This window comes from Squalius cephalus, assembly GCF_949319135.1.
Source record: "Squalius cephalus genome assembly, chromosome: 18".
NCBI classification, from domain to species: domain Eukaryota; kingdom Metazoa; phylum Chordata; class Actinopteri; order Cypriniformes; family Leuciscidae; genus Squalius; species Squalius cephalus.
The window spans coordinates 19,397,758-19,411,076 of record NC_137139.1 but is presented as its reverse complement, the minus strand read 5'-3'; the positions used below and the strand labels follow the sequence as shown (position 1 = coordinate 19,411,076).

At 38.1% G+C, this 13,319-nt stretch overlaps 1 protein-coding gene across 2 annotated transcripts in view; it reads left to right on the top strand.

Moving 5' to 3' along the window:
• megf6a (multiple EGF-like-domains 6a) overlaps positions 1-13,319 on the top strand; it is a 71,479-nt gene that overhangs the window by 50,260 nt on the left and 7,900 nt on the right. For both annotated transcript variants that reach the window (XM_079849595.1, XM_079849596.1), the window contains 17 exons: positions 337-459; positions 1,504-1,641; positions 1,974-2,096; positions 2,247-2,369; positions 3,343-3,510; positions 3,594-3,725; positions 4,487-4,615; positions 4,806-4,934; positions 6,100-6,234; positions 6,317-6,451; positions 9,116-9,241; positions 10,648-10,779; positions 10,952-11,080; positions 12,056-12,187; positions 12,263-12,391; positions 12,469-12,597; positions 12,892-13,020. In XM_079849595.1, coding sequence (XP_079705721.1) covers positions 337-459; positions 1,504-1,641; positions 1,974-2,096; positions 2,247-2,369; positions 3,343-3,510; positions 3,594-3,725; positions 4,487-4,615; positions 4,806-4,934; positions 6,100-6,234; positions 6,317-6,451; positions 9,116-9,241; positions 10,648-10,779; positions 10,952-11,080; positions 12,056-12,187; positions 12,263-12,391; positions 12,469-12,597; positions 12,892-13,020 — 2,241 coding nt within the window. The remainder of the gene's footprint in view (positions 1-336; positions 460-1,503; positions 1,642-1,973; positions 2,097-2,246; positions 2,370-3,342; positions 3,511-3,593; positions 3,726-4,486; positions 4,616-4,805; positions 4,935-6,099; positions 6,235-6,316; positions 6,452-9,115; positions 9,242-10,647; positions 10,780-10,951; positions 11,081-12,055; positions 12,188-12,262; positions 12,392-12,468; positions 12,598-12,891; positions 13,021-13,319) is intronic.

Here is a 13,319-nt window from a genome sequence, read left to right as displayed (position 1 = left end):
GGATCCTCTTTTTCCAAAGTTTTTAAAGAAGATTCTTTCCCATGGTGTGAGAACAGTGGAAGCACTGTTTTTAATTAGATAGCTGAAAACTGTAGAACATGGCTCAACTTCTCAACGCTGGCCAGAACTGGAGAGGGAGACAATGAGCAGAGCTTTCCACTCTCAAGGCCATGATGGAACCAGTTAGAGCTTGAGGGGTTGCACTCATTGATATTCATTGAAGAAATTCCTGTTTTCTGACTCAACAAATCCAAAGTGAATTCTCGTCTAAGTAGATCTCTGTATAAGTAGAAAAAGGTGACATGTCATCAGGAACTTGTAATTGGTGTGTTTCAGATGTTGATGAGTGTGAAACGGGACTGGCGGCATGCGCTCACAGTTGCCGGAACACACCGGGCTCTTTCTCCTGCTTCTGCAAACCAGGATATGAGCTGGGCTCTGATGGCAGGAAATGCTACCGTGAGCTAACTTTCTCTTAATTCACTTCTGAGCACGGTTCACTGAACCCCAGTGGTCCCAACAAGTAGGGATGGGTGAGACAAGTCTGAAGTATTGATACTTTTTATAATGTAGTATCGATCCTGCTTGTGGATGAACTTTAACTACTCTACCATTTAAAAGTTTGGGGTTGGTAAGATTTTTACCGAATGAAGTCTTTGCTCACCAAGGCTGCAGAAATACAGTAAAAAAACAGTAATATTGTGATATGTTATTAGTTTAATATAACTGTTTTCTGTTTTTTCTATTCCTGTGTTGGGAAAGCTGAAAGAAAAGAAACCTTTTGTAACATTATAAATGTCTTTGTTAACACATTGATCAATTTAATGCGTACTTGCTAAATAAAAATATCTTTCTAAGAAGAATCTGACTGACCTAAACTTTTAAACGGTAATGTGTTTGATTTATTAAGCAAGAAAATAATTCATAAAGTAAGCTTCAAAATGACAAAGCTGAACTGTATTAGTGAATAGAATAGGAACTATATCTCATCTGTACATGCACAAAACGTTTAAAAAAACGTTAAGTTAAAATTCCTCATGTTCTGTAATTGTTGTTAGAACATAATACACAAAGATTGTTTGTTCAACATTTGCTGTTTAGGCCTATTCAATTTTGAATCAATATCATTGATATTGGCCTAGCACTTGCTATCAGATTTCTTTTCTTTTCTCTTCTTATGAAATTTTATTATGAAACTAGCACAGTATAGGAGATTGGCTGTAAAAATTGAAGTTGAATTAAATAAACAAATAAATGTACTCGTAGTGGAGTTATTGGTATCAATATCAGCAAGATTGGCCTAGCACTTGACATGGGATTAACTACACTAAATATGAACATGTTCCACTAACATTTTAAAACCAGAAAGTGACAACTTTGAAATAAATGACACAAAGTTTGATATTTGTAATCTAATGCAGTGAGATTCATGCTATTTTAAAGTGTTCATAATCATTTTTGTTTTTAAACAATTGTTCCAATGAATCGTTCACTTTCCTGTAGGTATTGAAATGGAGATTGTTAACAGTTGTGACTCTGATAACGGTGGCTGTACGCACCACTGTCAGCACGGCGCACTCGGACCCGTCTGCAGCTGTAACCAGGGTTATCAGCTCGCAGAGGACCTCAAAACCTGTTTGGGTGAGTGTGCAGGTGTACAGAAAGATACATAAATTAGTTTTACAGAATAACTCCAATGAAATCTATCTCTTGGCCTCAGCGTGCATCCAGCTGCACTGATAAACCTTTAAAATCATCATTCCTCAAACAAAATGAACGACTATTTCCTGCAAAAGCGAATGTCTGCCAGCTGGATCTCAGCAGTTTTAGCTCTTGTGTTTTTCTGGCTGTGCCCTGAAGGTTCTCTCTTCAGAACTGGAATTGTGCTTATGTAAATACCCCGTCTACGGAGTCCTAATACACACCAATGGCTCATGGCCTCGCTTCCTGTGCTGCTTTTATTTGTCTTGTAGATCTGGAAGAATGTGAGGAGGGAACTTCATGCTGTGAGCAGGACTGCACAAACTACGCTGGAGGTTATGAGTGCTACTGCAGGGCAGGATACAGACTCAATGCAGATGGATGTGGATGTGACGGTACATCACAACCTGTTTATTACAGATCGACTATTAAAGAAGAGCGAGGAGACATATCAGTTACTGGCAATGCTATAATGAAATCAGCCCTAGTTACATCACAGTGCAGTCACATTGTCTAAGAGCGTTGTGTTTTCTGCTGGTGTGTAGATGTGGATGAGTGTCTGTCTGATAATGGGGGCTGTGAGCACATTTGTCAGAACACCGCTGGCTCCTATCACTGCTTCTGTCAGTTTGGAAACCGGCTCGCTGATGATAGACATTCCTGCATCTGTAAGTACACTGTGGGGGTCACAGTGGATATTAGTTATTTGCTATGCATTATACAGCTATTTAGATTACTTGATTCTGATTGGTTAGACACATTCTGTGGTCGGATATGTACAGCCATATGGTCATCGTTGCAAAATAAACCCTAAGTGATCAGGTGCAGCATCAGTTAGATTATGAAGGGTTTTTTTTTTTTGCGATGATGACTAGCTGACTGTACATTATCCAGTTATTTCATGGATACTTGACAAGAAGTAATTAACTAAATTAATACATACAGTACAATTTTTATTTTATTTTTTTTTATTTTATTTTATTTTTTTTTATTTTTTTTATTTTTTTTTATTTATTTTTTTTTTTTATTTTATTTTATTTTATTTTTTTTTATTTTTTTTTATTTTATTTTATTTTATTTTATTTTATTTTATTTTATTTTATTTATTTATTTTTTATTTTTTTTTATTTGAGAAAGAGACTGTGAAAGCTTCCAAACTAACACAGTGTAGGTGATTGGTTGGAAGGGAAATGTCATCATACAAAAATATTTGACCTCAGAATCGACTGACCAATCCGAGTCGAGTATTCCAGAGAGTTATGTACTAATTTTGTAAAATTGAAGCTAACCTGTTTACCTAATTTCCTACATAGTTCTGGTATGATTTCCAAAAGTCCATAACCTTTTGTCTCACATAATGAAGTAATCAGAAATGAAAAATCAATATTCTATGTACATATTTGTGTTTTAAATATGTTTTCAATATATTTAATATTGTCTTATGGACCCCTGGAAGACTCGCAACCACTCTTTGGAAGCTCATGGGGATCCGAATAAAGATCTGAATAATTTTATTTGGTATTTGAAAAATATCTGTCTAATAAGAAGCACAGTGTCCAGCCAGCTGATTCAGTATGATACATAGTTGTTGTAACAGCAAGACAACATTGATCATGTCAATATATCTGTTTCTCTGTGTAGCCCTGGAGAGAGCAGTTGAGGAATTGTCCAGTCCAGTGGTGGTTGAGAGACCTCTCCTTCATCTCACTCTCCTCCAGGACTACCCACAACCCCTGGAGCGCTATCACGACTATGAGGAAGACCGCTTCGGAGAGCTGCGGGCAGAGAGCACCCTCTCTGAGAAATTTAGTGTGTTGTTTTTTTCAAGTGTCTTGGTTTATTATTAGTGGGGCTTGCTTCTTATTAATCTTAGTTTGTCTTGTCCATCGCAGTGTGTTTGAATGGGACATTTGGCCATGACTGCAGCCTGACGTGTGACGACTGCTCTAACGGAGGACTGTGTAACATTGACACAGATGGTTGTGACTGCCCAGATGGTTGGACAGCGATCATCTGTAACCAAAGTGTGTCCATTATGTAGTGTGAAACATACACTACTATTCAAAAGTTTAGGGTCGGTAAGATTTAAAAAAAAAAATGTTTTTGAAAGAAGACTCACTCACCAAGGTTGCATTTGATCAAAAATACTTATTATTACATTTTAAGCTAGCTGTTAATGTACTGTATATTAAAATGTCATTCATTCCTGTGATGGTAAAGTTGAATTTTCAGCATCATTACTCCAGTCTTCAGTCACATGATCCTTCAGAAATCATTCTAATATGCTGATTTGGTGCTCAAGAGACATTTCTTATTTTTATCAATGTCGAAAACAGTTGTGCTGCTTAAAGGACAAGTTCGGTATTTTACACTTAAAGCCCCGTTTACAGATCGTTTCTGATGAAATAGAACGGTTAAGATAAAAATTTGGACACATGCTGCTGTCCCGAGAATTTTAGGTTTCTATTTCATCAGAAACGATCTGTAAACGGGGCTTTAAGTGTAAAATACCGAACTTGTCCTTTAATATTTCTGTGGAAACCTTGATACATTTTTTCCAGGATTTTTTTGATGAATAAAAAGTTCAAAAGAACAGCATTTATTTAAAATAGAAATCTTTTGTAATATTATAAATGTTTTACTGCCACATTTGATCAATTTAATGTTCCCTTGCTGAATAAGTGTTAATTTCCTAACCCTAAACCCAAACTTTTGAACAGTAGTGTAGGCCTATAGTTGTCATATTTATTTAGTACGAAATAACACTTTCTTTTGTCCATTTTAGCCTGCCCAGAGGGAACATTTGGTAGAAACTGTTCTTTCTCTTGTAAGTGCAAAAACGGTGGCACCTGCGACCCGATTAGCGGGAAGTGCCGCTGCCCACCTGGAGTCAGTGGAGACCTGTGCCAGGACGGTGAGTGACTACCAGATTAGAGCATAAAATGAAATTGTATCTGTGCCAAATCTGATGTTTCAATTACTGTTGTTATGTTTATAAGAAATATGGCCTGTGTTTTATATCTCAATTTACAGCTGATGATTTTAGTTGATGTTAATCTGTGAATTAAAGCTAAAATGTGTTGTTTTTACTCTCTGTGTTTTAGGTTGTCCAAAGGGACTTTATGGAAAGCACTGCAACAAGAAATGTAACTGTGCCAATAACGGCCGCTGTCACCGCACATATGGAGCCTGCCTGTGTGACCCAGGGCTCTACGGCAGGTTCTGTCACCTTCGTAAGTCCAGTAGTATATCACACAGACAGTGACTTAAACTCCAGGAGATACTTATACAGAGTGATTTCCCCAAGTAGGACATGTTCCTGGATCAACATCCTTTTCTGGACACAACATTCCTGTGAAGCAATCAAATCCCTAATCCTATTCCAAACCATAACCATAAAATCAAAGGGAAAGAGACAGTGGGGTCCAAAAGTCTGAGACCACTAATAGAAATATATAATACAAGTTTGGGTAACATTTTATTTCAGTAGTCTACTTTAGACATTCTACTAACTATAAGTAACTTTGCAACTACATGTCAGCTACCATTCATTAGAGTCTTAGTAGACTGTCTGCTAAATATCGGCTAACACTTTATTTTGATGGTCCCCCAACAGACATTAGTACACTAGTACTTGCAAAGTACAAGCAACGTATACTACTATACCCTTACCTAACAGTTACTTGTAGTCAAGTCACTTTTATATTTATTTTTTATACTTTATTTATATAGTGCTTTATACAATACAGATTGTTTCAAAGCAGCTTTACAGTGAAAACAGGAAAATGATTCAATGATGCAAACAGAGTTTCTCTAATGATAGTTAGTTGACATGTAGTTGCAAATTAATAAGAGTTAGCTGACATGTAGTTACTTATAGTTAGTAAAAAGAGTTTCTTATAGTTAGTAGAATGTCTAAAGTGGACTATTGAAAAATAAAATGCCCAAGTTTTTGTTAAACCTGATAATCATGTTCTCCTGCATGATTTGAGATGATCCAAAGAGCACCTTAAGCTTCAGTGAAAGAGTCAGATGAACATTGTCACAAATGTGCTTGTTTGATTAGGGATTGTCGTTGCACTAAATACAAAATAAGGCATTTTAAGAGTGTCTGTCTTAAATGTTTCGTCATTTAAAATAGATAAATCCTAAAAAATAAAATAAAATAAAAATTCAAACCAGGTTCAAATTAGATTCCCAGATTTCTGATTTTCAGTGTGGTTTAAACCTAAACTTAATACCTGATTCATTGATATACTGATTCAGTTGATTGTTGTTCCAGAACCTACAAAGATGAAGATCCAGGAACATTTCCTATTTTTGTTAATCATGTTATCATTTTAACATCTGATGGTTCTCTTGGTTATAACAGAATGTCCTACACAATGTCTTTTCCAGCTTGCCCCAAGTGGTCGTATGGATCTGGCTGCTCGTCGGAGTGTCAATGCGTGCAGCAGAACACACTTGAGTGCCATCGACGTCATGGAACATGTGTGTGCAAGCCTGGCTATCAAGGCAAGACCTGCGACCTAGGTCAGTTCAGGGAAGTACAATTCACTGGATTGACAGCTTATGTGTGAGAAATATGTTTTATGTGTTGTTCTTTGCCTTTTAGAGTGTGATAGTGGATACTATGGTCCAGGATGTAAATCAAAATGCCAGTGTCCATTGGGAGTGTCTTGCCATCACATGACCGGACAATGTCAGCGCCAGTGCCCAGCAGGTCTTCACGGGGAGCACTGCGAACAAGGTGAGTTTAAGTCATGTATTTGCTGGAACAGTGTTAGAAGAGTTTCCATAAAAGTGGATTTATGGCCATCTCTGAGAGTCATTGTGTAAGTTACGCTGGACTAGTGTTTGACAGTACGAATAACATGAGGGGGCCAGGCCAAACACAGCTGCCAAACACTGATGGAAATACCTTTATCTCCTGGCCTGCTGGATGTGTGGATATGATCCTGTATTTCACTCTATTGAAAGATCTAGAATATTCAAGCCCAGCATGTTACAAAACAGATTTGAAAATATCATGGATAACAGGAATTTTCTTGGCCTTTTGAAAGTCTGATGAACTATGTGGAGGTCGCAAGTCAGTTCAGATATGGTCAGCAGGGAAAAACAATGCTCAATGCTCATAATTAATGCTAAAACTAACAGTTTAATCATGCATTGTTAGAATAGAGTGATGCAGTGATGACATATTTTTGAGGGCCAATCTGGAAGTTAGCATCACCCTGGTTCCTTTGACAAATAACACGACCAGCAAAAGTTTGGTTCATCATCATAATTGTAACAATGAGACAGGGACGAAGCGGAGAGAGAATCCACATGCAAGCACTACTTTCCTAACAATACAAACAGGTAATCCAGGGCAAACAAAGAAACATTGTAGAGCAAACAACGACTGACAAACCACAAGACAAACAAAAGGGCAATTTATACACAGGCTATCAAGGTAACAAGGGGGTGTTGTTGATTGTCATGGGAACACACGAAGGTAACCAAGGGAACTAACAAGACACACCTGGAGAGACTAATCAACATCAGAGAATGTCTAATATGGCGAGAAGTTTCACTCTCACTACACTTCCGGCTTCTGAACTGGTTGCAGTTCCTCTCTGATTCCATATGAGGGCGCTCACAGGACGAGTGCAGAATGAATGGAGGTCAATGGCGGTATACCCCTCAAAATCCACTTTTCTCAGGATATAATTTTTTGTCTAGTAATTTGAATGTTGTATTCGAAAGGAGATGCAAAGAAATTACACATTGCTGGGTGTTAGATTTTTTAGAGTCACTTATTTGCTTTAAAAAGTCTTTCAAAATGTCAATGACGTCAGAATGCTGACGTCATTAGCAGAATGCTAGCGTGTTATGGGCAACAACAACTCAACCTGTAAGAAATCAAAACGACATAAGTACTCGTTCATTCAACTTTCGACCTAAAACCCATGTTGAACTTGCAAAATCTACAATCAAATCTGAGATTTCTCAACAGCAATCGGGTGAAAGAGACAAATTTAGCCGTCTAGCCCCATTGACTCCCATTCATTTTGCACTCATGGCGATCGCCCCCAGTGGAACTCTGGTGGTACTACAACCAAAATTCGGTACAATAGGGCTTAATAGGGAGTGGGCAGGCTCTCCGTAGACGGGCTCTGTCAACATGAAAACATGGCACAAAACAGGAAATTACACAAAAGTCCTCACACAAGACATGAACACATCGTGACAATAATCTTCACAAATGAACTACTTTTATGAATTATGAATTTTGAAGCCTAAATACAATTGGCAGAAGAAAAAAGCTAAACGTAGGCTAACTAAATCACAGTCGCATGCCTTTTTCAAGAAAAAAGAAAAAAAATCTCAAGGGAGTACGTACTGATGTCTTTTATGTCGTAAAATGAAACATGAAAATATCTTGAGTTTTGTTAACCACAGACTTCATTTCAGGCTTTTCACCAAAAACCCGTTTAAAAAAAAACATTGTTTTCCAAATTTACGAGATGCCAATGTAGAGAGGTTGCATACACACCCTCATTCTCAAACTATGAACATGGTAATCATATTGTAAAAATAAGTTTCAAAAAGGGGTCAGTTTACATCAAAACGTTGGCAAAACCAGCTTGTTTAATACAAAGGGTCAGAAATGTTTGAAAATGGCTTTAACAAGACTTTTGGGGTGAAAATGTTGAGCAAGTCATTTTCAAGGTAAGAAAGTTCAAAACTGTAGTTGGTCCTGCTTGAAACTTGCACACTTTTATTTAATCATGATATCCGGGCCAGATGACATTCAGTTGCTTGAGTTGATATGTATACATGCCTTTTTATGAGTATAAAACAAAACTGTCCTGCTGCCATGATATTCAGAACCCCAGCAGCCTTCATGCCTCAGTCCAGTCCACTTGGCAGGGGGTACGGAAATATCCCGAATATTTCAGCAGAAACACTGAGCTGGAAGTCAAACCCCACAGCCTGGAAGTCATTAAACGATCAGAGTGCTACGTCTGCCATCAATTAGGAACAACAGGCTGTGAAGAGAGTCGCTTTGGCTTGCCTTTTTTACTCGTAGCCTGTAGTTGCTTGACCTGTACGTTCATTACTCTTGATGCTCAGTAGACTGTCTGGCCCATGTAAAATCTGGGTCCATGAACATTATGATTAATAATAAGATTTTGATTTATTTGTAAAGGATTTTTCACAGAAATTATCATTATAAAGCAACATGTTAAAAAAGATTGCATTAAACATAATTATTATATTAATTTTAACCCTAAAATCCTAAACCATTTTGTAAAAAAAAAACACACTCCTAAATACGCTTCTTAAAAAAGGAGATCAGACAAACAAGCAGTATTAAGAGTCATTTACACTGTTTCATCTGTAAGAACCGATGTACTATATTTTACAGTGTGCCCTGTGAGACAGTTTGGAGTTGGATGCTCACAGTTTTGTGCCTGTAATGGAGCTCCATGTGACTCAGTGACTGGGCAATGTCACTGTCCTGCTGGGCAGACAGGGGAACACTGCGAAGAAGGTAAGAAAAACAGCACTGGAGATCAAGAAGTGCTGCAAAGTAAAAAAAAAGAAAAAAAGAAAAGAAAAGAAAAAAGAAACCAAAGACAGAGAGTCATTTAATACGATCAAATAGTTTAGAGCGAGTTTGCTAGTGAACCATCATATTCACTTATCCCAAATTTATCTGGAATCATCATTTTACATGGTGCTTCATCTGAACCGTATTAAACAAGCTGACCTCAGCTTCTCTCCTCGCTCTACACGTTTAAGAGAGATGAAAATTGTTATGCCATTAATGATTTTTCATTCTGTTCTGGAGTGGAGTGGATGAGGTAGTTTAGAGGGGAGAAATTGCTGTGTTTTTGGAGGTCTATTATTAGCCACAATTTGCTAAGCCAAAGATCACAGACATAACTAATACAATAATACACAGACGTAATATATCCCTCCATACGGGCCAATCCATTAGTGGAGTTCTCTCTCAAATACACAAGGAGACGCATTCCAGAAAGAGAAGAGTGAAGAGCTAGTTAACAAGCCAGAGACAACTATTAGCTGTTAATGAACAGTCAGTGGCTTCCAGCTGAGAGTGGTGTGTGTGTGTGTGTGTGTGTGTGTGTGTGTGTGTGTGTGTGTGTGTGTGTGTGTGTGTGTGTGTGTGTGTGTGTGTGTGTGAGAGAGGTTAAATGTGAGATATGTTGACATGTTGACATACCTGTAAGTATGAATAAGATGAACAGCTTTTACCCCTTATTTTGATTATTTGGTTATATCAGTTCATGTATTGACATCATGCTAAGTTATTTTACATTTTGAATAATATGTAGTAGGAAGCCCATTTTAGCCGTATAAGAAAAAAGAAATCATGCTTTGGTAAATCTAATTTATGAGATAAACCTTCATAATTATGACATACTAAATCGTAATTATGAGATAATTTTGAAATTGACAAAAAGTTGAAATTATGGACATAGGACAAATTAACAGGACATTATAACAAAGTTAATTGTGCCATAAATGCGGCTTTTCGTGTCATAATGACTTTTTATCTCAATTTTGACGAACGTGTCAGAATTTCCACATTTCAATCTCATAATTATGTCTTTTAGGTCATAATTATGATTTACCAAAGCATGATTTTTCTTATGTGGTTAAAAATAGAACGATAGTTTTCCCAAAAATAAAAATTCTGCTATAATTTATTCATCCCTCATGTAATTTCCTCAACTGTATGATTTTCTTTCTTCTGTGGAACATAAAAGAAGATATTTGGAGAAATGTATATTTTTACAATGAAAGTCCAGTGTTGTTTAGTTTGAGTTCTTCAAAATAACTTCTTTTGTGTTCTGCACAAGAAAGAAACGCATACAGATTTGGAACAACATGCGGTAAATTATTAACTTTATTCTATAACTTTATGTTAAGAGTGTGAAGAGGGCCGTTGGGGACTGGGATGTGCAGAGTTGTGTCCTTCCTGTGATAATGGTGGAGTGTGTGATCGGCAAAACGGCACCTGCATTTGTCTGCCTGGATACATGGGAAATCTCTGTCAGAATGGTAACATTTTAATCTTTCATTTAAATAATCTTAATTCATCATCAAACCAGACATATGTCATGAGTTTGTAATTACATTTGTATTTCTGTTTTTCAAATGCAACATCGAAAAACAGATTTTATCTGTTGATATAATTCACATGGTGGCAAATTTTGCATTTTTTTTTTATCAGTCTGCCCAGTTGGATACTTTGGCCTCAGCTGCCAGTTGCGCTGTTCCTGTGAAAACAGTGGGCATTGCCAACACGTGACGGGTCTCTGTGTTTGTAAAGATGGCTGGACAGGGCCCAACTGCGCAAAAGGTAAGGTCACACTTAAGTCACAGATTAGATAGTTCCATGGCTAGAACTTACAGTAAATGAGACCATACTAAATATGAGACAGCACTTCAGTGATAATGTCAAATGGATGTCAGACAGCTTCTCTTCAACATAAGACTGAGCTGTCCTACAGGACCAGCTGACCTTTGCTGGTCACATTATTGCAGCTGCCAAGTCTTGCCTCTTCATGCCCCATAAAATAACAAAATCCAGTCCTTCATGCATTGCCACAGATGCTACCACACCCAACTCCTTGTTCAGGATTTATTGTGTTTGGAATAGACTTTTGTACCCATTACTGGTCAACATAGATTTGTTATGTATATCTATGTATCTTTTATGTAAACATCTTGAGTTTACGCAAAATGAAGCTCCATGATGTGTGTTCCATCTCCAGAATTTCTCACATAATGCCCCGTTCTTTGCATTGGCTTCCTCATTACCTATAATTCAGCCTGTATTTTAATAGGAATTACATCATATCCAGCCGGACGGCCACATACTTATATGTAGATATTGATGTTGCAACTCTTCACTGCCCCATCATTGCCAAAAAAACTAAAAATCAGCATTTAATCATTTTTATCAGCATTTTTGTCTGCAGGAATTAAACATACATTGCAAAAGATAATTTGATATTTATTTTCAAATAATATATTCAATGTTAAGAACTTGAAGTGAAAAGCCAGCTTGTGACTTTGCCCTATTTACTTTCTCACTATACACTCCATCCAATCCATTACAAATACCTGAATCAGGTTTCTTCGCATAAATGATTCTTGCCCTCAGTGGATCCATGCAGTTTGTTGCAAAAAAACGCCTGCCAGGAAACCCTAAAGTAAACGAGTTAATAAATCTGGTCTCTTTACTTTTCTCAAACTCGTAATGTGATCATCTCATAGTGACATAGTGGGAATTAATTATTTGATGTAATGGGGCATGTATATTCTGTGGCAGCTTGTGAGCCGGGACGCTGGGGGCCGAACTGTGCCAACCCGTGTGACTGCAGGAGCAGCGTGGGCAGCTGTGACCCTGTGACTGGGCAGTGCCATTGTGATGCAGGCTACACGGGACCACGCTGTGATCAAAGTATGAGCAACCATTGGTATGTCCTTCAGGGAACGTAAATCTAGCATTTTCTGATGTTTTTGTTGTGTTTTCTAGAGTGTCCCCATGGTTTCTTCGGCCAGGGCTGCCGCCACAGATGCCAGTGTGAGAATGAAGCAGCGTGCGAGCATGTGAGCGGTGCCTGTACTTGTTTACCAGGCTGGACTGGAACGTACTGTGAAAAACGTAGGGAAAATTTCTAGTTATGTGCTACATATGTTTAAATCTAGTCCATTTAACCTGTTTAAATGTATCTTCAACAGCATGTCCTGAGGGCTTTCACGGTTTCGAGTGCCAGCAGAAGTGCCAGTGCCTGAATGGTGGCCGTTGTCGCCCCGTGACTGGAGACTGCCAGTGTCCCTCCGGCTGGGTCGGGCCCCTCTGCAACACCAGTGAGTCATTTTACTGCAGTCAACATCCCATGACAATGAATGGTAACAAGGAGCATGTTCAAAGCATTCCCTAACTCTTTCGTGTAAGGTGAAAGACAAGTAGAGCAATAAAACAGATGCTTTGAATTTGTGTCAGTGGATCGGCACACTTTACATGCCGGCAAGGCCTCGTCCTGATATGCCTTTGATGTGGAATCCTGGTGGCATTGTATTTCAGGATGTATTGCAGTACCTTGTGTTGTTTCAAAAACAAAACTAAACCTAGTTTTATTGATTATATTTGTCTTGCTGTAGCATGCGAAGCTGGCACCTATGGCCCTGGCTGCAATCAAACCTGTAACTGCCACAATAATGCCACCTGTGACCCTGCTGATGGGCGATGTGAGTGTGGAGCAGGATGGACAGGGAACAGCTGTGAACAAGGTGATGTTTTTAATGCAACTGTCCTCACAAACCCCCACAAAAAACATAACTATATTGCTTAGTTACCCCACTCACCGACGCATCAACGGGTGGCATCGATGGGTCCAACGCATCAATCTTCCATGCATTATCAGTTATTTTTACCTTTAACCTGATGCGCTGTTCTCGTAAGGTGTACATTTAGGATGTTTGGGTTCTCCAGAGACCCTAGACCGTAAAATGTGATCTCATTTTCTATTGTTTTCACTCTTCAGTTGTGATTTTTATATTTGGGTTTATTTAAAATATGTTTATCTCTC